We start from the raw sequence: 25,813 nt of genomic DNA, 5'->3' as shown, positions 1-25,813 counted from the left end.
TTACCAGCTGAGAATTAGGAGCCTTGAGGGTACCCCTAATTATGGTCCCCGACAGAAGTAAAATGTCTGCTTGCACGCTTGCATCTAATATCTGCTTGCATATTACTCGTCGCCTCCTATTGAAATATTGAAAGGCCAGTGCTCCCAATATTCTTAGCATATATATATCGTACTACTACTGACCTCCATATCATACTCCTCGTGATACATGCATGTACGTAGTAATACTACCCAGCAATACAAGTGTCATGCTATACCAGCGACCTGTGCCCGCAGCGCAGAGTACGGTCAGTCTATATGTCTATCGTCATGCGTCCTGCTGATTGCTGAAACCGTCTGCTGGCTCCAAACGGAACCGCGAAGAACAGCAGGAAGCTGCGGGCCATGTGTGCATTTAGATAAGATTGCTTGTTTGACTCTAATCTATATCTATATAGACTTCAACTATTTATATACAGTAGTATTTTTGTTTTTATAAATAATAACTGAAATAATTTAAACAGATGACTTTAATCCGAAGCCAATACCGGTACACCTAGCATAGTAATAACACTGGACTTTTGTCCGGGCGAGGGGAGGGACGCCATCATTGTGTTGGTGCTAACGACAGGTGCTGCAGTTTCGTTGGTGCCATCCTCTTCGGCCGGGCGAAACTGTCTGTCTTAACTCATCGTCCAATCTCGTACTACGGCGAGTAACCAGCACCCACTTGCCGCTGGAATGATTCGAGCAGCACTACGGGAGTGACGCATTAAACAAGTTTAATAATATAGTTGTTAATGCGTTTTATAATGTTGCCATGTCACCTATAATCAACACTACTGGAATCCAGTTTTTTGCCGAGTACTATTTATCGGACACTCGGCAAAATTTACTTTGCCGTGTGCCACAATCACCACAATAAACAACTCGACGATTAACGTCTTTGCCGAGAGCCGAACACTCGGCATAAAAACGGCTCTCAACAAAGCGCCGTCAGCTGTCGAGTCCGTTAACTTTGCTGAGTGTCACAGAAGACACTCGACAAAGTTTGTTTGTGTTTTTTTCTTTTTTCACCCAACCCAAACTTTCTGTACTATGTTCATACAGTCTCTGGACCAACATGTTTAATTTGGCGCATTTCTCAAACTATTTGCTATAATTATTAAATTTAGTTAATTTAATTGAATTTCTTCGGGCAATTTCGATTTGAACTGCAAGTCAGTCGAAAAATGAGAAATAGTGAATGAAAAAAATGATATTTATGTTATTGAACACAAGTTACAACCTAAATCAGAAATAGACCGGAATTTTCGAACACCATGTTCACGAACTTGCGATCCAGTTATTTTAAAATTGTATAAAACACAAACAAAGTCAGAAAATTATAAAACTTCTCGAGATATCATGATATCATATGTAGAGACTCTAATAAAAATTTGACACTATTTCATGAAAGTTGCCACACACTATGTGTACAAACCTAGTAGAGTGTCATCCGTGGGACACTCGACAAAGTAGTTTTTTTTTAAAAAAATAACTTTGTCGAGTGCCAGATCGCGGACACTCGACAAAGATGGTTTATGTAACCCTAACCACCACCGGAGTCACATGCCCTCTCTCTCATTGCTCACTCACACTCGCCAACATCGTCGCCCCGCCACCATAGCCCGGCCCCACTTCCGCCCACGCCTGGCCACCACCACCGCCTTGTCCACGCCGCCACCGTCGCCGTCGCGCCACCGAGTGCCAGCTTGTGACTCTCGGCATAGAGGTTGCCGTGGGGCCCACTTGTGCTTCCTTTGCCAAGTGCCAGACCAGCAGGCACTCGACAAAGGCTCTGTCACCGTCACTTGTCGCCGTCATGGTTACTTTTCTTTGCCGAGTACCAGGTGTCACTCGGCAAAGACTTTGCCGAGTGCCCGACATAATGCACTTGGCAAAGAGGCCATTGACGATGTACATCTCACCGAGTCCTCGACAAAGAGTTTGTCGAGTGTTTTCGAGGCTTTGGCACTCGACAAAGTAGTCTGTTCCGGTAGTGCAACTAAAAGCCCGCTCATATAATATCTCTCTCATGGTACAAGCTGCACATTTATTACTAGGGTCACCCCTCTCCCACACAGTCTTGAGGCCTGTTTGGTTGGCTTCTACCTGTAGCCTGGCTGCGTGAGCTAAGTCGGCGGAAGCTTGGCTCCATAGATGCGACCAATTTGCTCACATCCGTAGAGCATGGCCTATGATGCTTTGAGTATCGTACGAGCCTGGCTCCACATCTACACGTACGCAACAAAACACACACCTCGTATGCGCAAAGTCTGGTTGACAACAACCAAACAACATCTCATTGCATCCCACGATGCAAACACAGCAAAATATAGGCAACCAAACGCACCGTTCGTGAGCACCACATTCTCAGCTGGTTACTAGTGAGCAGCTGCCTTTTCTCTCTCCCCACTTTTCTTTCTCCCACATCACCATAAATCTGATGTGGCAACCCTTATAGCCCGTTCACATCAGCTTATTATACTTTCTCTTAGGGCATGTACAACCCTGAGACAGTGATTCGGGTTTCCAAGTACAAGAAATAGTTAAGAGACTACATGATATAATATTGAGCCCCTAGACATTAAATGCATTTAAAAGCTATTATGTATGGATAGTCGTATAGGGACGAGCTCTTCACGCTTCTTGTATTTTTTTCAGTTAGCCCCATAGAGATCTCTTCAAATACCCCATATTAGGTAGATAGAGTTGTACATGCCCTTAGGACATGTACAACCTACATACTATGTTACAGTTCTTTAAGCACTAGATACGTCTAAGAAATCTCTTTATACAACACAATGTATCTAAGCATTGTATCTTATGTATTAGAACCCCCTCAGAATATGACTCAATTATGTGGGTTGTATGAGTGAAACCGTATTTATACCTAGAAAACCGTGCTATAGACATTTCTTCACTAATATATGTTCTTGTGTTTTTTTTCACCTAACTCTTTAATACTCTATAAGGTACGTACGTGCTCTTAAGGTTTGATGAGACCGTCTATACGGCAGCTCATCACTTACCTAGCCTTCACCCGATTGATGATCCTCACCGTCACGCGGTCACGCCCCGTCGCTCGGTGATTGGAGCTCGTCAAAATGGCAGCATGCATGCATGGCATGGGTGACAGGCTGACAGCGATGCTGAGGTGCCAAAACCGCCACAAGGTGCTCTGGTGTTAGCTAGTCCATTTATGCCGAGTTCAATGTGCTCTGCTTTTCATGACTGGTACCAGTACTACACCACTGCGCGCTGGTACCGGTGGGCGGTGGCAAACCTGGCTCATGGCTTGGCACCATTTGCAGGTTAACCATGCACTGGAGACTAGGCCCTTTTTGTTTCGGCTTCTGGCAGCTTCTGGCCACCAAAAGCTGCTGCGGAATGCCAAACACCCAGCTTTTCAGCCAGCTTCTATAAAATTCGTTGGGGACAAAAACCATCCAAAATCAACATAAACACATAATCGGTTGAGTCGTTGTAATAGTAGGAATCCATCTCTTTATAGATCCTGAGCCCTATAAACAACTTTATCTTCCTCCACACATAATCGTAATGATACTCAGATTCTCACCACAGCCAGATTCTCGTCACAGCCAGATTCTCGTCACAGCCAGATTTTCAAAAAAGCTGGTCAGAAAAAGCTGAACCAAACAGGCCCCAGGAGGTCCGCCTTTCTGCTGTAAGTATAAACCACGTACTCCGTATAGTTTTAGCACAGCTAGACTCTATACTTGAAAACCTATGTATATAGGTCCAAATCGGCGTGCAGGATCGACTCGACCCGGTATGTATTGCCCAACCCGAATTAGCCAGCGCACCGTGTTGTGTCGTTCCACGGGCCGCGTGCGAAGCGTAGTCACTGCTCACCAGGGCAATTATTGTGTCGGACTGATTCATGGCCTGATGGATCTATATAAAAGCTAATGAAGTTTAAATGATAAAAATGAGCTAAAAATATGTACAAAAAAGGGTTTAACTATAGTTGTTAGCTCTAAATACACATTCAGTCAACCGAATACACAAGTTTTTGTATTTTATACTCTATACTCAAGCATAATATATACATATTTATATAAAAAAATTGGGTCGTGTCGGACCTAGCCCATCATGCTGCACATAAGGACTAGGCACAACACGATGAGCAGCCCAAACCATCATGGCCAAGTCGCCAATGGGTCTGACCACGCACATGATGGGCTAGAACTGTAGTGCCATGGGTCGCCAGGCAGACCCGACCCGTTTGGACATCTATAAACCTATGCTCGGGTTGCATGGGCACATACCCTAGCTAAGCCTAACCAGATAAAAATATAATCTCTAATGGTTCCCATGTGCACCTGCTCCAACTTTGTTGTTGCAGTCCTAGTCTCGAGTCTCCAAGGGCAAGCTTTATCTGGTTGATTTCACAACGACTAAAGTAATGTATGAGTTTTGTATAGTGGCAAAATATGACAAGGTTTGTGTCGTGGTTTTAGAAACCGGGGACAATAAGATTTGTGTTCGGCTGGGATGTTAGCGCGGACTCACTCTGAATGGTGAATCGCTGAGACTCAGACGTGTGTTAAGACGACGAGTTATACTAGTCCAGGCTCGCGTCCTAGTGCAGTGTAGTGTTGATCATATTATTGCTTGGAGGCGGGTTACAATTGTTGTGCTTGTGTGGATGGAAGGGATCCTGCCCTTTTATAGCTCAAGGGAAACACCATACAGTTGAGACTTGTATTCTGCTTCCGAGAGCATGGTTCATTGCCCTTGGATGGCGTAGTCCTTCTGACGTCTTCCATAGGCAGTGGCAGACGCAGGACTAAATTCTAGGTGGGGCCATAGTCACAAGAAACAGGTACAGTGGTAGCGACCCTTGACTCGGGGTCATTTTCGTTACCGCCATGTAAAAATCTCTCACGGATAGCGTACCACGTTCCTTGACCCCGTTCCTTGGTCCAAGAACTTTTTTGGCTATGCTGAAGCGCCCCAGATCCTCTGAGACTCAAATGTGATACAATTACTAGTCCCGGGAGGCTAGTAAACACATTTATACATCAGATGATTCCAGATCTGCTTAAACGAGACAAACCTATAAAGGTGGCGATCAACTTTAAGAGTTGGTCCACAACTCAGGACATATCATCAGAGTGGGGCTGAAGCAGCCCGATATACGCAGCGAAGCAAATCAGCGGTCCAACAGCCACATGCAAGGTTGGGAACAGTCGTAACTCTTACCCGATCTCCTTTTTCTGAAAAACAACAAATAAGCAAGGGTGAGTACAAACGTACTCAGCAGCCCACCTTCACCCGCGAAATGGGGAAATCATATATAATGCATGGTGAATATGTGGAGCTCAGGATATTTTGCAGAAACAACAATATTTTATGCAGGGTTGTTTTGTAAAACACTTTGTATTTTTCAAAGCGCATCCTCTCCCAACGGAGTAGGAAGTTTTTCAATATAGAATAAAATCCCCTGGACTAAACCATCCAGGTATCTCAGCAGTTTCCCACTGGTTTTCATTTCCAAAAACAGCTACTGGACTTCCCGTCCACCATAGCTCACGGCTCAACTGCCGGACCTTTTAAAAAACACTTTTCTCAAATGCACCCTTTTTTTAAAACAAAACACTAATTGACATACCACACCAGACTCGCTGCTGCGACAACTGCTGCGACGCCTCCCTCAGCCGGCGGGACATGGTGCCCGCTTCATCCTTGACGGCGGTGGCCGCCGCAATCTCGCCGCCAGCGCTGAAAGCGCCACCCTTCACTCCAAGCACAGCGGTTGACGCCGTGGTTGCCACCGCAAGCGGGACAACAACCAGTTGCCCCTCGCTCGACCCTGCAATGTATCACCGTTAAAAAAAATCCTTACCAACGAGATAGTCGTCCACGCTAATATTCGTGCTGAAGTCGACAACGCGTTTCCCCGGCGAGGGCAGCTCCTGGACCTTCGCAGCTACGTCCGGGGCAGCCTTGGTCCCGCCGGCGTCGAACGCCTTCGTGCTCTCCGGCACCTTGCTAGATCCAGGCGCGGCCGGCTTCGCCGCCAGCATCGGCTGGCTGCCACCGGAGACGGCAGCTTTCGCACTCCCCCGCGCTCTCTTTGCTTCACGCCTAGCATCGGGGAGCCTGATGACCACCCGGCGCTTCTGCGCAGCGTCCTGGCGATCCTTGTCCATCACTGCCGACACAACAGCAGTAATATTCCGTATGTAAGGAAACACTCTCAAGTCACGAGCCATGCGAGACATAAAGAAGTCTTCGCCAGCCGCGCGAGGGATAGGAACGTTCTTGGGCCATCGACCCCCGGTAACCTCCAGCATCCGCGTCGAAGACTCCCGGAGCTCGGGCGAAGACATCCTTCCCCCGGGGGCCGCGCATGTTCCCATCAACTCCATAGCAAAACTGTCGGAGACCCCCAGTTCTCCCACCGCAGTACCTAGCTTCCTCTTCTTAGTGGATGGGGCGGCCTTCGGCGCAGGGTCGTCTTCAGTCACAGCCGCTGGTTTTTTCCCGCGGCGGTCGACAACGTCTTCCCCGGGATAACCGCCATACGGCAAACAATTCAACTCGAAGACCCTATTCAGGCGGTCGTTGGATCCACGTATATCCCAGCTCCGCTGGGCCTCCGTCTTCGGCACGTAGCGCCCAACAATGCGCACCGCCCCATCCTCCGCCTCACGCACAACTGCGGCAGGATCCCGCCCTCGCATATCCTAAGCAAAAAGCGGACTTCGCACTTTCCGCCCACCCAGAGAGGGCATCCCGCGAGGGCATACTTCGCCCAGCGCCCATCCATGCGCCAAGGGCCACACGCCATACCCTATGAATTCCTCAACTAGATCACGCCCACTGCTCGTACGGGCAGCGATCCAAAGGGCCCCCTTCATTCTCATCATCCTCCGGCACTTCAAATGGCGGGTACGCCACATAATAATGAGAGCACATAATGGCGGCAGGGAGCCCTGGGTGATCTTCGACTTCAGCCTCTAAAACATAAAACCAGTAGTCCCACCAGTTGCCCCACTTATTTCAGGCACAGGGAACCAGCTCCACAACTTCCATCGATGTCTTCCCGGACTTCGGCGTGAAAGTGCACGATCTGAATTGCGCAATCTTATGTCCAATTTTTCTCTTCTACCAGTGCAGACAGTATTGCTTGGCGAAGACTTCCACCGAAGGCTGACCGCCATACGACGTCGTTGCCCAGACATACTTCGCCAACGCCACCATGGCGTTTAGTGTCAGCTGATGAACCTGGACTTCGAACTTCCGCAGAACCTCCGACACAAAACGATGTGCGGGAAGACGAAGGCCGGCGATGAAAAATGCCTCAAAAACAACCAATTCTCCCTCGGGCTCGGGAACCTCCTCTGCCCCCGGGACACGCCCAACCCCGCCGCCAAAATACCCCAACCGTTGCATATCTTGCACGCGGACCAACGACATCCGCGAAACACCGAATTCCACCGTATCACCCGGTCGCAATTCCACCGCTGCCACAGTGCCCGAGAGATCCTCGGAAGACGCCTCGGCCGTCGGCGTGGTCGCAGCAGACGAGGAGGAAGACGGCATGGCTACGTACCGTCGGCGGCGGCGCGCAGTCTGCTTCACGCGGGCCAGTTCTCCGGCGAACAGGAGCAAGGAGGGCAGACGAGCAAGCGAGCGGTTTGAAAAAGGGAGGTTAGGGTTTTCGCGGCGCGCAGAAAGGTAAATTTCAATCCGCGCCGCCCCACCCCCTTTTTATACACAGGGCGCGACGCTTCGGGAAGCCCGCAATCCAACAGTGCGGCGTTAATCAACGGTCATGTCAGAAACCCCCGCGGAACCACTTCGAGCGAGGGCAGCGTCTCCACCATCTAGCGACGCCTTCGGCACCAGATGACTTAGTCGAACTGGTCCCTCGGAGGGCAAATGTTGGGGCAAAGGCGAAGACGCCACCCTTCGCTCGATGCCTTCGCCAGACTCGCTGCACCAACGGAGACAAGACGATTGGCAGACTCTACCCTTCGTCCCACGCATCGCAGGGCGAAGGCCTATGACGAGGTCGTCCCATCCCGCGGCCACGTCCAACATGGAGGCCCACGCGTGATCCGGCCCATTATGGCAGGCCCTGCGTGGCCGCTACGCATTACGGGCCTAATTTGTAAAGGCTTCCCTGTAATTACAGTCTGTAACCCTGCTTTATTGGGATATTCCGGGGATAACCTGGGCGCCTGAGGGCACATGCATCCTTAACTCAAGATGCTGGGCACTCAGGCACCTATAAATACCCGCGCACAGTGCCCTTGAGAGGCTAGATTAACATAGCTATTGCCATCTCGAGTTAAAACCTTGTTTATGTTGCTTTCACTCCCCCGTTGGATCAACTTGCCCAGGAGAGCAAGTTCCAACAACGAGCACGGAGTGGTGACAAGGAACAAGGCTAGACTTGTGGCAAAATGTTATGCCCAAGTCGCAGGTTTGGACTTTGAGGAGACTTTTGCTCCTGTGGCTAGGCTAGAGTCTATTCGCATTTTGTTAGCCTATGCCGCTCACCATTCTTTCAGGTTGTTCCAAATGGATGTGAAGAGCGCTTTCCTCAACGGGCCAATCAAGGAGGAGGTGTACGTAGAGCAACCCCCTGGCTTTGAGGATGAACAGTACCCCGACCACATGTGTAAGCTCTCTAAGGCGCTCTATGGACTTAAGCAAGCCCCAAGAGCATGGTATGAATGCCTTAGAGACTTTCTAATTGCTAATGCTTTCAAGGTTGGGAAAGCCGATCCAACTCTTTTCACTAAGACATGTGATGGTGACTTATTTGTGTGCCAAATTTATGTCGATGACATAATATTTGATTCTACTAACCAAAAGTCTTGTGAAGAGTTTAGCAGGGTGATGACTCAAAAATTTGAGATGTCAATGATGGGCGAGTTAAGCTACTTCCTTGGGTTCCAAGTGAAGAAACTCAAGGACGACACCTTCATCTCCCAAATGAAGTGGTTTGGGATGAAGGACGCTAAGCCCGCAAAGACTCCAATGGGAACCGACGGACATGTCGACCTCAACAAAGGAGGTAAGTCCGTTGATCAAAAGGTATACCGGTCTATGATAGGTTCTTTGCTTTATTTATGTGATAGTAGACCAGATATTATGCTAAGCGTATGCATGTGTGCTAGATTTCAATCTGACCCAAGGGAGTGTCACCTTGTGGCCGTTAAGCGGATACTTAGATATTTAGTTGCTACGCCTTGCTTCGGGATCTGCTATCCAAAGGGGTCAACCTTTGACTTGATTGGATACTCAGACTCCGATTATGCTGGATGCAAGGTTGATAGGAAGAGTACATCAGGGATGTGCCAATTCTTAGGAAGGTCCCTGGTGTCTTGGAGTTCTAAGAAACAAACTTCAGTTGCCCTATCCATCGCTGAGGCCGAGTATGTTGCCGCGGGACAGTGTTGCGCGCAACTACTTTGGATGAGGCAAACCCTCAGGGACTTTGGCTACAATCTGAGCAAAGTCCCACTCCTATGTGACAATGAGAGTGCAATCCGCATGGCGGATAATCCTGTTGAACACAGCCGCACGAAGCACATAGACATCCGGCATCACTTTTTGAGAGACCACCAGCAAAAGGGAGATATCGAAGTGTTTTATGTTAGCACTGAGAACCAGCTAGCCGATATCTTTACCAAGCCTTTAGATGAGAAGACCTTTTGCAGGCTGCGTAGTGAGCTAAATGTCTTAGATTCGCGTAACTTGGATTGATCTATAGCATACATGTGTTTATGCCTTTGATCATGTTCCTTTATGCATATTGTTGCTTATTTATAGTGCTCAAGTTGTACACATGATCCCCGGACCTCACAAGTCCATTTGCAAGTGATGCACTTATTTAGGGGGAGGCATGCTACAACTTGACACTTTGAGACTAACCTTGTGTTTGAGTTTACTTGATTTAGTCTCAAAAGTGGATTTAAAGGGAAAGGTGGACTTGGACCATGAAAGACTTCCACTGCACTCCGATGAGAGGGTAATTTACTCCAAGTTCATCTCCATGCTCTTATTGCCTTTTTACTCCTAATTGAAGATTTTGGTGAGGCAATGAGGTTAAAGGGGCCAGAAATGATCCTGTTTTGGTGCTTGATGCCAAAGGGGGAGAAATTAAGGCCAAAGCAAGCAAATGGATCAGCTACCACTTGAGAATTTTGAAAATAGTAGAGTTAGAGATTTTGTTTTGTCAAAATACTCTTATTGTCTCTGATTATCAAAAGTTGGTCTCTTGTGGGGAGAATGTTTGATTATGGGAAAAGGGGGAGTTTTGAATCTTTGATCAATTTCTCTTGGAATACCTCTCTTTATGCCTCAACAAGTGTGTTTGACTTAGAGATAGGAAATTGAAGTTGATTTGCAAAAACAAACCAAGTGGTGGCAAAGGATGATCCAAATATGCCAAATTTGAATCGAAAACAATTCTTGTTCAAAATTGCATTGATGTTGTACTTCTTTTAGTTGTTTTTTGTTGTGTTGGCATAAATCACCAAAAAGGGGGAGATTGAAAGGGAAATGTGCCCTTAGGCCATTTCTAAAGTATTTTGGTGATTAAAGTGACCAACACAAACTAAGTGAGCAATTATGTGCAAAATGGTGGATGAAGTGCAAATCATCGAGAAGGTATGATTCTAGACTTAGTACATTGTTTTTTGTGTACTAACATATTTGTCTAAGTGCTAGAATCAGAGAAAATGGAAAAAGCAAAGGACTTGGCTGAAGCAGCCAAGACTCAGTGCAGTCTGGGTGCACCGGACTGTCCGGTGCGCCAGACTGGCTTCTGGTCAACTGGCTGCTCTCGGGAATTCGTCGGCGGCGTATGGCTAAAATTCACCGGACTGTCTGGTGGTGCACCGGACTGTCCGGTGAGCCAACGGTCGGCAGAGCCAATGCTTTAAGTCTTGTGTGTGTGTTTCTTTTCCCCCCGTTACATCCGTGCTTCTTTGTGATCATCAATTGTAAGGGCGAGAGGCTCCAAGTTGTGGAGATTCCTGGCGAACGGGATATAGTGAAAGAAAGAAAAACACTGTGGTATTCAAGTTGATCATTGGATCACTTGAGAGGAGTTGAGTGCAACTCTCGTCCATTGGGACGCCACAACATGGAGTAGGCAAGTGTTATACTTGGCCGATCCACGGGATAAATCATCGTGTCTCTTGTGCTTGTTCTCACTGTGACTATTGTGTTTCACAAGAGCTCGGTCCTTAGCCACTTGATTTCATTGTGCTAACACTTAATCAAGTTTTGTGGCTTTAAGTTTTAAGTTTTTACAGGATCACCTATTCACCCCCCTCTAGGTGCTCTCAGGTAGGCGACAACAATGATGTGGCAAGGTGGTGGTAGCAAGCGGTAGCCATTACCGCATTGTGACGACACGAAGGGACCCCAGTGAGAAAGTAAGGCCAAGTGACGCCACAGTGCCAAGGCAGGATCCTATCGACAGCCTAATCGCCCGTCGATGCAGACTAGGAGGTAAAGTAGACATGTTGCGCGTGGGGGTCTCGACGAGGCGAAGAGCTCGTGAGAGACGAGAAAGCAAGGTGACGCTGGCAGTGGGCTGGTTAGGTTATTCACTAACCGACCAATCAATGACCGAAGGAGTGAGCGATCCACAAGTGGGCCAGCGTTAGGGAGGGAATCAAAAGGCTCAGATGGGGAGTGAGCTAAGTAGTGGAGCGTTGAAAAAGTTAAATCAAAACCTAGTTCTATTAGACTTAGACCCAACTACTATATAAAAGTTTGTTTATTTTGTTTTATATGTAAACCTAGATATAAGAGATTATGAAAATTAAGGTGGGTCCATTGCCCACCCTTTGGGTCCGCCTCTGTCTATAGGGTCGTGCGTAGCCGTACTCCCGGCATGGATACTGTCCCGTTCATTCGTCATACGGGTCCTTGTAGCGTGTCTTCCACTGACATCTTTGTAGTAGTGTGCGGTGGGTCCTGCGAGTCAGTCATATGGTACAGTCATGCGTCGTGCGGCCTCGACTGTTGTCACGAGCCCGCATCACTTACCATCATGCGTAGACATACACCTCATATGGAGCATCTACTACGTATTGTCTATGGGTCACTGTAGGAGCTCCGGTGCTGAGATCCCCCATGTGCGGTGGCGGTGGCAAGGAAATCGAGGGAGCCAAACATAATGTGGCTCCTTGGCGCAAACGTCTCGCCACTAGTGAACGTTGATGCATTGGCCATCGGAGTGCTGAGTGTCTTTTGGCATGCTATTGTTCCCCTACTAGCGTGCCAACTGTCATGTTTTTGGAAACGGGGACAATAAGATTTGTGTTCAGCGAGGATGTTAGCACGAACTCACTTCGAATGGTGAATCGCTGAGACTCATATGTGGGTTGATACGATGAGTTATACTAGTTCAGGCTTGCGCTCTAGTCCGGTGTAGTGCTGATCATAGTATTGCTTGGAGGCGTGTTACAACCGGTGTGCTTGTGTGGATGGAAGGATCCTACCCTTTTATAGCTCAAGGGTAGAACCTTACAGTGGAGACTTGTATTCTGCTAGCGAGAGAATGGTCTGTTGCCCTTGGATGGCGTAGTCCTTCTGACGTCGTCCGTAGAATCATGTGTAGCTGTACTCCCAGCATGGCATACGGTCCCGTTCATTCGTCATACAAGTCCCTTTAGCGAGTCTTCCGTTGACATCTTTGTAGTAGTGCGCGGTGGGTTCTGTAGGTCAGTCATATGGTGTAGTCGTGCATCGTGCGGCCTCACATGTTGTCATGAGCCCGCATCACTTATCGTTATGTGTAGGCATACACCTGGTATGGGGCATCAACTACGTATTGTATTGTATACGGGTCACTATAGGAGCTCCGATGCTGGGATCTCCCATGTGTAGGGTTGACTGGCCCCTTGGGACAGTGGGAGCACACCTGAGGCTATACGTGGGGATGCGTAGCCATGTTGATAGCGACCTCTCGGTGCGCCCTCGATCTGCTGCACGTATGTCTGGTCGCGTCCTAGGGGTGATGCATCATGTCATAGCTAGTGTGGGCTCATAGCGCTGGACTTGGATCTCCGCCTCGCAAACTTGCTCGGAGGGGACCTGGTCGGTCGCTCGGCCTTAGATTTTCTCGGCGTGAACTTGGTCGACCACTCCACCTCGCCTATGTGCTTAGCAAGGACTTGGTCGATCGCTCCGCCTCACCGACTTGCTCGGCAGGGACTTGGTCGGTAAGGAGGTTATCGGCCCTATTTTGGGTACCCAGTCCCTAGGTACCCGAACAGTTGGCTATGGCATTGTCGACTAGCACATGTTAGGATTATAGATGGCAACAAGTATATACCCATCGGCTAGTACCATTCCATACCCGTACCCGTCAAACAAAATTCTACCCATCGGGTTACACATATATATTTGCGAGTATGAAATCTCACCCGTACCCATACTCGTGTGGGTAACTTTACCCATCGAGTAACCTGTAACCACTAGAAAAGTCTCGACTTCTAATATGCCAATCACTCAAAATGTCAAACAAACTTATATAAAGAAGTTCAAATTCAAATATAATGAACCATATAATTACATAACTTGTTAGTTACACAATCAATAATAGAACAATGATTTTCTTTAGCTAATATGATCTTTAATATATGATAATAGTGGTGTGATGCGGGTATATTTTACCCATGGGTCCACAAGTATGGGTAGTACCCACCCATACCCATACTTGTCTACCCAATGGGTAGAGGTTCTTGCCCATTAACATACCCACGGGTAAATAAATTATCTCATACTCATCTTTATATCGTGTAAAACCTGTCGGGTATTCGATTTTTTGGGTACCCATTGCCATCTCTAGTTGGGATGAGGAACTTGGCCAAACTTCAAAAGGATGAACACATAATTGGACTAACAAATGTTTTATTTGAGAAAGATAGGATTTGTGGAGCATTTCAAGCTAGAAAGCAACATGGCGATCCACATCACCCCAAGAATGTGGTTACAACAAAGAGGCCACTAGAACTGCTACACATGGACTTGGATGGACCGGTGGCCTACAAAGCATCTGTGGTTACAAATACGGTTTGGTTATTTTTATGACTATTCTTTCTTCACTTGGGTTTTCTTCTTGAGTGATAAAGGTGAAACTCAAGAAAAACCAAAGAAATTCATGAGGCGAGCTAAAAAAATTTGAGTTCAAGATCAAGAAGGTGAGAAGCAACAATGAGACAAAGTTCAAAAATACTGGTGTTGAAGTCTATCTCAATGAGGAAGGCATCAAGAATGAGTTTTCATTTCCTACACTCTACAACAAAATGGTGTTGTGGAGAGGAAGACTCAGGCTCTCATTGAAGAGGCAAGAACAATTCTTGATGAATACAAGACACTGGACAATTTCTAGGCGGAAGTCGTCAACATCGCATGTCATGCAATCAACCGATTCTACCTTCACAAGATCTACAACAAGACCTCCTATGAGCTTCTAACTAAGTTAGAACACCTAGAGGGGGGTGAATAGGTGATCCTGCAAAAATAACTTAAAATAACACAAACTTGGTCTAATTAAGTTAGTGCAAACTAAAACCAAGTTTGAGTAAAGAGAAGAGAGAAAACATTCTCTTCACCCGATTGCTCTTTCAAGACGTGAATAATACTAAGAGCAATATCACAAGTGTAGTTGAGAACTTAGGAAGAGAGAAAATCACAATAAAGTAAAAGACAAGTGGCACAATGATTTTTATCCCGTGGTTCGACAAAGCCTACATCTACATTGTGGTGTCCTCCATTGGACAAGAGTTGCACTCAACCGTCTCAAGTGATCACAAGAGATCGAACTCAAGTACCACAGTTCTCACTATCAGTATCAATCCCGCTTGCAAGAAATCTCCACAAGATGGAGGCTCTTGCCTCCGTACAAAAGATTAGAGTATCAACTTAGAGTAAGGGAGGGAGAGAAACTACACACTCAAGAGCAATCAACAGAAACACACACAAGAACCACAAAGGCAAGAGCGCAAGAACACAAATCAACAAGAACAGCTCGTAACTGGCGCTCAGATCTCACTAGAACAACTTGTATGCATTGTTGCAGTGAGTTGGAGTGTTGTATAGCCCTTGGAGTACTTAGATACTGAATGGAGGCACCTAGGGGTCCTTTTATAGCCCCAAGGGGCCTAGGAGTCGTTGCCTCCTTGCTTAGGAAGCTGCAAAACCTTCCTGTCTGCAGGCGCACCAGACTGGGTTCGTGTGCCCCAGTATAGGGTCTGATTGGCGCCTTTCCTTAGTTGGATGGCATCGCACCGGTCCGGTGCACCACCAGACCGTCTAGTGAAGTCAGCTAGTCGTTGCTCACCGCCGCGTTGGTTTGGTGCACCACCGGACCGACTATTCATGGTCTGGTGAATTATAAAAATGATTCCCGGGTCTTCCAACTTCTGTCGTATAGTTAGTCTAGTACACCACCTAATGCCGGTGACCCAGGCCGCCGAAGGACCAAGTCCCGCGCCTCTGTGGACGCGGTCCGGTGCCGACCCGGTGAGGCCTAGAACAACCCAGACTTGGCCCTTTGAGCCTATCTCCTCCAAGTCCTTTTGGTTGTTCTTGGTAGCTTCCCTACGACTTAGACAAACATAATTAGCACCTAATGTAATTGACCAAGTGTGGGAAACATACCTTTACTCAGTTTCACTAGGGTTTTCAATATGGCTCAATACTAGTCCAAAATGCACTTTTCTTCCAGAAATGAGTTAGTAGCCAAACCAAAGTGCTAGAAACAAAGAATAGGGTATGTGCAACTTATTCAAACACTTAAACCTCATGTTTATGTTGTTTTACCAAAATTTGCACTTTTTGCCAGATTAGCTCATTTGGTCTTGATGTAACACCCTGATTTTGGGGTATAAAATTTCTTTCTAATTATCACCCAAAATCATGTGTTACTCTACCTTTTCTCACTCTAGGTTTCTCTCTCTCTCTCTAGATTCTTTCTCTTTTTTTCCTTTTTGATTAGAAATAGTTTAAACTAGTGGAGGTTAATTATTTATTTTTGCCAAAACCTTATGAGTCATGACATGTTGCATCATGCTGAGCTTAAATATTCTTTGAATTGTTGCACTTGTTTGAATTAGTTTGAATTTGAAACCTAATTTAAATTTGGAATTGAAAACCCTATAGAAAAGAAATAGAAAAGGAATTAGAAAATCCAGAGAAAAGGAAAAACGCAAAGTAGCCCAGCCAACCCACTAAGCCCAGCCAGGCCACGCGCCCGCGCCGCCTGATAGGCGGACCCCGCCTGTCAGCGGCAATTCTCCCTCCTGCGCGCCCTCCCTCTCTCGCTCGCTGCCCAGTGGGGCCAACCTGTCGGCACCAGTTTCCTTCGCCCGTTCTCTCTCTCTCTCTCTCTCTTGTGGGCCCGGTTCGCCAGTGCTGAGCCATTGCCCCCCACGCGTCCTCTTTTCTCTCTCTGTGTCGTGGGCCTGCCTTGTCAGTTTCGCCTTCCCCGCTCTCGCCGTGGACCGGCGAGTGCACACTCGCGCACGTCGCCGGGTTTCTCGGCCATGACGCCCGCCCACGCGCCCAGCTCCCTTCTTAGAGCCCTGCTCGTGCCCCACGCACACCCCTTGCCTCATTTCGCTCAGCTTCACCCTCTCTCGCGCTCTGCCCACGCCGCCAGCCGCCGCCGGAGACCCGCGCCCGCGTTCCTGTCCATTCATCTCGTCGGAGGCCGCTCCAAGCCTCCCCGAGCTCCGCCTCGAGGTGAGACAACCATCCCCGTGCCCAATTTCCCCTATTGTGCCCTGTGTTCGGCCAATTTCACCTTCGCCGGTGCTCGGCCACGGCGGTCCGCCGTGCTCGCACGGTGGCCGGCCGATTTAGCGCAGTCTAGTTCACCGAAGTAGGTCCCTAGGTCACCCCTGTCTCTGCTGAAGACAGCCAAGGCCTTAGCGCGCCTTAAGTCCCCTCCCCGTGGCCGGAATCGCTCACCGGAGTTACTCCGGCCAGCCCGAGACTCTCTCACCGTCGTTCTCCCCTCTCTGCCCGTGGATTCATGGCCTCTTCCTCGCCATTGAGTTCGCCGTGGCACCCTCTTCCCCTCTACCCAACTCCGGCGACCCTGGAGCCACCCTAGCTCGTGCCTGCCTCAACTCCAGCGACCTCACCGCCGCGGAGAGGAGCGGCACCGCTTCGCGCACGTCTGTTTCCCTCGGTCTGATTTCCCCCGTCCGATCTTGATCGAACGGCTCAGACCCCCTCGGACCCCTGCAGCCGTCCGTTTTCCCTCTAGCGCTGGGCCCGCTCGGTCAGCGCTCTCTCCCCTCTGTCGCTGACACTCCCTGGCCCGCCTGTCAGCGCTCGCCCGCCCATGGCCGCAGATCTAATCTCGGCCGTCGATTTCTGAGCTAGCGGTTAGATTCACCTAATACCCCTTCGCGCGGTAGTTTTCTTAAAGAGACCCTCGGTTTATTGGAAATCAACCCGCTGTCCCTGGTTTTTGCGCGCAGGCCCCTGCAATCTTGCAGATTTAGCCCTGGACTTTTAAATATTCACAGAATTAGCCCTAATTTCACATTTTTAATTTCCAAACTTGTTTATTTCATAACTTTTGCATATGAACTCCGAATTTAGTGATTCAAATTGCAAAATGTTCATAGAATTATTCTCTGTTGAAATAAAATGGTTTCACTCACTGTCTGTACATTCTAACTTTTTATGATTGAATATGAACTAATATAGATGTAGTTTTATTTATTTAATAAAATAAATGAAAGGAGAACCTTAGAGATTTAGACTTGTTTGAGCTTGTGAGATAATAATATTTATTACATAAGTTCATCTCTGTTCTAAATTTTAGGTCACCATAAAATAAATTGATCTATGACTTTATACTTGTAAATAACACTTAGGAGAAATAGTATTCTATTTTCAAACAATGTTAATGTAGGTTATAGTTTATGTTATACTTTGAATCCATTATCCCATATGTAGTATTGTGTCCTTTTAAGATGTGTTCCAATGTTTGTACATGTTTGGTGTGATGTTCATTTGTACTTTCCAAATGTATTGAATGCATGCTCGCTTTATTTAGACAACGAGCAGTCCGAGGTTCCTGAGTGTGTTGTTGGAGACCTCCCTGAGCAATCACCTGGTGAAGGCAAGTGTCCTCTGACCCATTATGTCCTACATACTTTATGATTCACTGTCCCACATTACTTTATGAAACCTAAGGATTGACTAGTATGTATTCACTTATCCTTGTTTACCTTTTTGGGTTATCATGGTTAACACGTTGATATTGCCTTAACTTAATCAATGAACATGATGTGAACATTTATGATACGATACTGTTATCCTGATATTATGGATGATCTTGTGATACCTTAGGGGGCTCAGGCCTTTTTCCTGAGTACCTCTCCGTAAGGACCTGTTCGTGGAGTGACCACCCGGGATAACAGTACAACCATGAGGGTGGAATGGGACGCCCTTAACTGATTAATTACATGAACCTGGGGGTGCAGTTGGCTTTTCCGGAGGGCCGTCAATGGGGGCCGGGGCGTAGTGCTCACTCTGCCAAGGCTGGGGTGCAGAGGTTCTTTCGATTTGGTTTTGTTAGTCACCCACCTTGGGGAGGTGTACTGCGTTTGTATGACTGGCGAAACCTAACAAGCAGCTATGCACCAGGGGAGTCTTTATAAAGGCTACGTAGTGTATCCCTGGCCATTCACCTTGGTAGTGAAGATCGGGTCTGTACAACCTAGGCCGGAAAGGGATCACGACTTGTGGGTAAAGTGTACAACCTCTGCAGAGTGTTAAAAACTGGTATATCAGCCGAGCTCACGGTTAAGAGCAGCCTTGGGATCCTCTTTGATTAGAAGAACTTTGGATACTTTTATGTTGATGATTAATAATGATGTTATAAAATCTGATCTATGGTATTTCCTCGTTTGAGGAGGTACTTCTGGGTAATAAATGGGTTTATTACTAAAACTTGGCTCTACTAATAGTAATAAATACTTGACCAACTAAAAGCAACTGCTTAACCTTAAACTCCACATACAGCTAGTCCACTTTAGCCAAACGGGACATTTGCTGAGTATGTTGATGTGTACTCACCCTTGCTTTACACACCACCCCCACCCTAGGTTGTCCCCAGTGTACCCAATACTCAGTAGGTGATGCTGGCAACATGGATGACTTCGAAGAGTTCCATGAATATGACGAGTTCTAGTTCTTTCTTAGTGACAAACCCTAGTCAGCTGCATGTGTAGGCTTAGCATCTACGTTTCGTATTTCCGCACTTTGATAATTATGTTGAACAATGGTTATGTAATAGACTCTGTGGATGTCTTGGACATCTTGTTGTAATAAAGTACCTTTCCGCTATTTAGTTCGAGCATTGTGTGATGATGTCCAATTATGTAATCGCTGTGTACGTGAGTTTCTGATCCTGGCACGTACATGGTTCGCATTCGGTTTGCCTTCCAAAAACCGGGTGTGACACTTGATCTCTTCAACTTGCCTTCAAGTAGACCTGTGCTCATACTCAAATAAATGTAGTTAGTCCAATGTGGTGTGTTGGACACTTAAACAACAAATCAGGTAGAAAGGGCACTATGGCACATTTCCCTTTCACTAGTAACAAATCAAATGTTCATTACTTTTAGGTTTTTGGTTGTAGATGTTTTATTCTTAACAAGAAATCCAAAAGCCCAAAGTTTACCCCTAAAATAGACAAAGGCTTCTTGCTTGCTATGCCACAAACGCTCATGGATATCGTGTTTACAACAACAACTCCGGTTTTGTTGAAATTATGGTAGGTGTGACGTTTGATAAACCTAATGGCTCTCAAGGGTGTGTTGATGAGAATGTGGTAGGAAATGAAGAACCACCATGTGAGGCTATCAAGAAACTGGCCATTGATGAAGTGAGGCCAGAAGGAAAGGAAAAAAATGAAGATGAAGTGAAGCTCTGGATGTAAAATGAAGTATTTAATGTAGATGCAAGATCACAACTAGACATAAGGAGGATTGGAGATCAAACCTCCATGCAAGAGGACCCATCAACTTCAAATCAACCCATTCAAGAATAGGACATCGCACCACAATATACACCAAGCGTTGAGGAGGTTGATGAAGTTGAAGGAAATCAAGCTCAATAAGAACTAATGGACTAGTTCAACATCAACATGAAGTGCCACATCCTTATGTTCATCAAAGCATACAAAAAGACCACACAATCAACAACATTTTGGAAGCATCAAGATAGGGGTAACTACGCGTTCCCGATTAAAAAAATTGTGAATTTTTCTAATTTGTTTCCTCTCTTGAACCTCTTAAGGTAGAACAAGCTTTGGAAGATCTTGATTGGGTGATAGCAATGCAAGAAGAGCTCAACAACTTCACTTGGAATGAAGTCTGATCCCAAGTGGAAAGGCCCAAGCAAAATGTGATTGGAATCGAATGGGTCTTTCACAACAACCAAGATGAGCATGGGGTAGAAACAAGGCTAGGTAGGACTAGGCGTTCGTGTTACCCAAAAATTTTGGGTCGGGTAACTCAGGTAATTAAAATATCGTGTTGTCTGAATTATTTCCCAAAATTACACCGAGTTTTACACTACCTGAAAATTTGGGTACCCAAAAATTCAGGTTTGGTATTGGGTATTCTTGTAGTACCTAAACTGATTTTGCTTATTTTATCCACATTGATTGACTATTTAAAGTGGAAGAATATGAAGTTCGGGTATCGATGTCCAAAAAATGGCATCAAGGACATAGCAACAAAGGTTACAAAGAGATGTCCAGACCGAAAGAACACTACTACTACAAACGAACTAACTGAAAGTTGCATAGCTTGACTACCTGAAGAGGGCACCGCCAAAAGAACTATAATAAATATACCGAGTAGAAAAAAGAGGATATAGAGAAATGGAGCGATTTAATTGAAGCAAGGGTTGTGGATGAAGGAGTGATAGGGTGATCACTATTTATTCGATGCAGGCCTTTCCAGTTACCTGACAAGACTATAGCATATGTTGCTTGCTGCCTTTCAAACCCTCTGTAGCCTGCCTGCGACTCATTTTTCATAAAGGACAATGCATGGTGCAAGGTGCATGCATCGACGTGACATCTGCACTACTTTGCAAAATAATACATTCTGCCTTTTAGGTTTTCATGGGGACAAAGAGTGCTAGAGTGCTATATCGCCAAAGTATAGCCTAGTGTACTGACGTCGGGTTGGGGCTTGGGGAGTTCGGGTATTTTGGGTACCGGATGATGGTACCCGAATTACCCGAAATAATTTTGGGTTTTATAAGTTGTTACCCAAAATTCTCAAATAAAAAATGGGTTTTAGGTATTATGGGTTTGGGTTCGGGTATCTTGGGTCCGACATCGTGTTATGAGTTTTTTTTCTTAGGGCTAAGGCTAGGTTGGTTGGTTGCAAAGGGATTTATACAAGTGGAAGGTTTATACTTTGGAGAGACTTATGCACTAGTGGCAATACTATAGACCATTCGAATCTTAATAGCATTTGCTGCTCATTATAATTTCAAACTCTACCAAATGGACGTCAAGAGTGTCTTCCTCAATGGGCCAATTCAAGAATTGTTATATGTAGAGAAAACACCGGGCTTCGAAGATGCCCAAAAGCCTCATCATGTGTTTAAGCTCCATACGGCACTCTACAGGGTTCAAACAAGCCCTTAGAGTATGGTATAAATGTCTTAAAGACTCCCTCTTAAAGAATGACTTTGAAATAGACAAAGTCGATTCTACTCTTTACTCTCGAAAGTTCAATAATGATTTATTTGTTTTCCAAATATATGTCAATGACATTATATTTGTCAGTACTGATAAAGATTTCTATAATGAGTTTAGCAGAATGATGACTAAAAAGTTTGAGATGTCAATGATGGGTGAACTTAAGTTCTTCCAAGGATTTCAAATAAAGCAACTTAAGGAAGGTACATTTCTATGTCAAAACAACTATATCCAAGACATGCTAAAGATGTTTGATATGAAAAATGTGAAGCATCAAAACATCTATGACTTCAAACGAACATCTCGACCTCAACAAAGAAGGTAAGTCCATCGATCAAAAGCTCTATAGGTCGATGATAGGTTCCTTGATCTATCTTTGTGCACTAGGCCAGATATGCTTAGTGTGGGCATGTGTGCAAGATTTCAAGCTAACCTAAAAGAGTTCCACTTGGTGGCCTTTAAGAGAATTTTGAGATATTTAGTTCACACATAAAACATAGGTCTTTGGTATCTCAAGGGATCCACTTTCAATGTCCTTGGCTATTTTGATTCAGACTATGCTGGTTGCAAAGTTGATCAAAAGAGTACTACTAGGACATGTCAATCCCTTAGGCGGTCCTTGGTGCTTGGAGTTCTAAGAAACAAAATTATGTTGCACTATCCATCGTCGAAGCCGACTACATATAATTGGGTACTTGTTGTGTCCAATTGCTATGGATGATGCGAACTTTGAGGTATTTTTTATGTGAGTTTAGCAAAATTCTGCTATTGTGTGACAATGAGAGTGACATTAACCTTGCAAACAATCTCGTACAACACTTTCGCACAAAACACAATGATATTTGACGCCACTTCTTGAGAAGCACGAACCAAAGGAGATATAAAAAATTTCCATGTAGTCAACCGCTACTTCACTCTTTGAACTGATGTAGTCAACTGCAACAGTTTCTCCCTCCATCAGAAGTGCCCAACTGCCCTACACATACTTGCATATGGTAGTGGCGTTGTTGAATCCATCAATGAGTACATCAAAATGAGGAAACGTTTCGTCTTAGAGTGTCTCAGACTTTTTCTATAGAGGTTTTATTGCATATTTCGGGGAGGAGTACATGCGTTGTCCCAATATTGATGACCTTAGGCGTCTATTAGCTAAGGGGAGAGGAAATAGGATTTCCTAGTATTATTGGAAGTATAGATTGCATGCATTGGAAGTGAAGAAATTGTCCTGTTGGATGGAGAGGATAGATGACAAGAGGAGACATTAGATCCTGACCATCATGCTCGAGGCGGTTGTCTCATATGACTTATGGATCTAGCATGCTATTTTGAGGTGGCAGGATCGAACATTGACGGGGACGTATTTAACTAACCGCCACTGTTCACTGACGTGCTTAAGGATGAAGCATCAAATGTGAACTTCATGGTGAATGGCCACGAGTACAACAAGGATTACTACCACGCTAATGGCATATACCCTCGGCAACCGTTGTTCAGAAGACCGTTTCGCTCCCATAGACTCCAAAGTAGAGAATGTTCACTGCATGCTAGGAGGGGGCACGAAAGGACGCGGAGAAGGCATTTGGGGCGCTTAATGCTCGATTTCATATTCTCACAACTCAATGGCGTTCTATCTTCCTACATGTATTCAGCGTGATCAAGCGCATATATCATTCTGCACAACATAATCGTTAAGGATGAGCGTGGAGGATTATACGATACGAACGACTACAAGACAATAAAATCCTATGTTACAGCACCAAATGACACCCCAAGCACCATCGAGCTTTGCAGCCACCATTCAACAAAGGACCATACTCCATACAAGCCCGGTGCGTGATTGGCTCTAAAATAATTTAATGGGACATATTTGGGATATGCACCATGACAATTAGATTTTATTATTCTGATTCATGTAATTTTATTTTTTAATAAAATATTTAATGCATTATGCATTTTTTATTTTAATGGGACATGTGTATTGTGTAATTCGACGGTAATAAAGTTGGGGTAGACAAAGGACCAATTCATACATTCTAGGAGCACTGAATCCAGCCTATAGCTAATAGCCCGTTGTATAGTTGGCTCAATTGAAAACGAGCGAACACTTGTTAAAATAGAATTGGGAGTATGCTACAACTTCATTACCTCATAACGCACGAAAGATACAAACCCAGAATCTCAACAAATACCACATTCTAGTAAACATGTATATAAATTATAAGCAAAACGTACGTGCACACGATATTCATATAATATGACCTGGCGTCTAAAATCTTCGGATCTGAAACCTCCCCGGCTCAGAGGAGCATGAACCAGACGAGAGCGGCTAAGGCCGCAGTAGCCTCGCCACACGTTGCTCGCCGCCATGCAAGCCCTCCCGACGTTGGCGGCGGCGGCGGCGGAGCTGTCATAGGAGCAAACGCCGCGAACGGAAAGTCTGCTTCGACGGCCTGCACTGTGGGGGTGGGGGCCCGTGCGGGCGCATGCACGGTTTCAGGCGGGCAGTACCTCTTCTTGTGCTTCTTCTTGTGCCCTGCACGTCTCGGTGGCGCGGCCGCGGGTGCCGGCGCGGGCGACCATGGTGTCGGCGCTGGAGCCCACGGCATAGGCGTCGGTGATGGTGCCGTTGCATGCCGCTTCTGTTTCGCGTGTGCTGGCGGCGGCGGCGGCGAACTGGGTGTGGTGGGTGCGGGTCGGTCGGCGACTTGCACCTGCATCTTCATGCCGCCCAGGCAGTGTCCCGGCGCGCCGCAGATGAAGTAGCGCGTCCCCGGCATGGTGAGCGCGACGGTGGTGCTGCCGCTGTTGTCGTACAAGATCGGGTCGGTCGTGGTGCACGCCTCGAAGGCGCTCTTGGTCACCTCCATGACGCTGTGGTATGAGTTGTACTTGAAGGCTGCATGCATCGCACGTCGTACGTGTTGCATGTGCATATAGGAATAGTCAACGCGATGAGAATTCCCCGAGATGCAACGCAACGCACAATGACATTGACAGCCGACAAAGTCTATGCATACGAGCTGATGGCAACAAAATACGAGCTGAAACCTGGTGATGACACTTACTTAGGGTATCTCCCGGAGCAAAAGTCTCGGCTGCGGCCCAAGACTGGTAGTCGGTCCTCCCGTCCCAGCCGCCGGCCGGGTTGCCGACGACGTAATCGACGGCCATCACGACATTGATCAGTGACAATGCCGCCCAGCAGGCGACGCACGCCACTGCCTTCATCTTTCCCATCTTCGCCGCAGAGGTTGACGCTGCGTCTGGAGTCGTCTGAGGTTGCCAACAAGGTGCAGTCTCTGGTCGTCCATATATATACGCCAAGGCGGTACCGTACCGCTGCGTCGGTAAACCCCAACATGCTGCAACGGTTACAGACTCTGGCACGGAATTTCACTGTGACGTATCATGGTACATGGAAACGTCCAAGGAGTTGGTAGGTGTCTCGGAACAGTTTGGCAGAGTAGATCAGTGCTGTATATTCGCCCGTTTCCTTCCCTGCAAATGGTAAGTTTCTGTTCGGCATGTACTTTATTAGCTTCTGATCCACAGGCCATGTGCACGTAAGTCCAGACGAACGGTACGTTCCCTGTGCACGCAGAGGTCGTTTGCATAGTTCACCGCCGCTCGCTGACAAGCCGCAAGGAAACGCTGCGCCAGGCTACCTCGCACGGCGCCGGCGGGCGACCCCCGGCCTCATGCACAGATCAGGCCATCGCGTACGCGCCGGGCGGTGCAAAACAATGGGAAGGTCCGCAGACAGAGCCGTTTCGCGCGCGCATGCACCGACCGAGCGTCCCCACCGCCCTGTCGCACACGGCGGTTTGTGCTTGTCCGTGCCTTCCAATACTCCGGCGAACGCGCGCGCGCACCAGCCACCAGCAGAGCAAGGGACCGAGATGAAACATTCCATTCGCACAGGAACGTGGAATCTGGCCGGAGCAGGACGCGGCCGGGTGAACAGTCCAAGAGCGTAGGGACTGGCGAGAGCACTCGGCCGCCGGTCCTGCCGTGCATGTGCGTGCGTGCGATTGCGAG

General features: G+C 46.9%; 1 protein-coding gene across 1 annotated transcript; it reads right to left on the bottom strand.

The window, feature by feature from the left end:
• Window positions 1-23,893: 23,893 nt before the first annotated feature.
• Window positions 23,894-25,062, bottom strand: LOC100282350 (early nodulin 20). Its single transcript, NM_001367063.1, has 2 exons — window positions 24,841-25,062; window positions 23,894-24,671 (listed from the first exon to the last, which is right to left on the bottom strand). The coding sequence occupies exons 1-2, from the start codon at window positions 25,010-25,012 to the stop codon at window positions 24,073-24,075; spliced, it is 771 nt and encodes a 256-aa protein (NP_001353992.1). The 5' UTR covers window positions 25,013-25,062; the 3' UTR covers window positions 23,894-24,072.
• Window positions 25,063-25,813: the final 751 nt, after the last annotated feature.

Source organism: Zea mays, chromosome 3, assembly GCF_902167145.1.
Source record: "Zea mays cultivar B73 chromosome 3, Zm-B73-REFERENCE-NAM-5.0, whole genome shotgun sequence".
In the NCBI taxonomy this organism is placed as follows: domain Eukaryota; kingdom Viridiplantae; phylum Streptophyta; class Magnoliopsida; order Poales; family Poaceae; genus Zea; species Zea mays.
The sequence above is the reverse complement of the archived record's forward strand: the minus strand, read 5'-3'. Positions and strand labels throughout refer to the sequence as shown.

What these genes read in the sequence shown, in the direction of transcription:
- LOC100282350 (NM_001367063.1), bottom strand. Translation starts at nt 25,012, where the DNA reads ATGGGAAAGATGAAGGCAGTGGCGTGCGTCGCCTGCTGGGCGGCATTG. An exon ending in TGCTCCGGGAGATACCCTAA is followed by an intron (nt 24,672 to 24,840) that starts GTAAGTGTCATC and finishes CGATGCATGCAG; the next exon opens with CCTTCAAGTACAACTCATAC.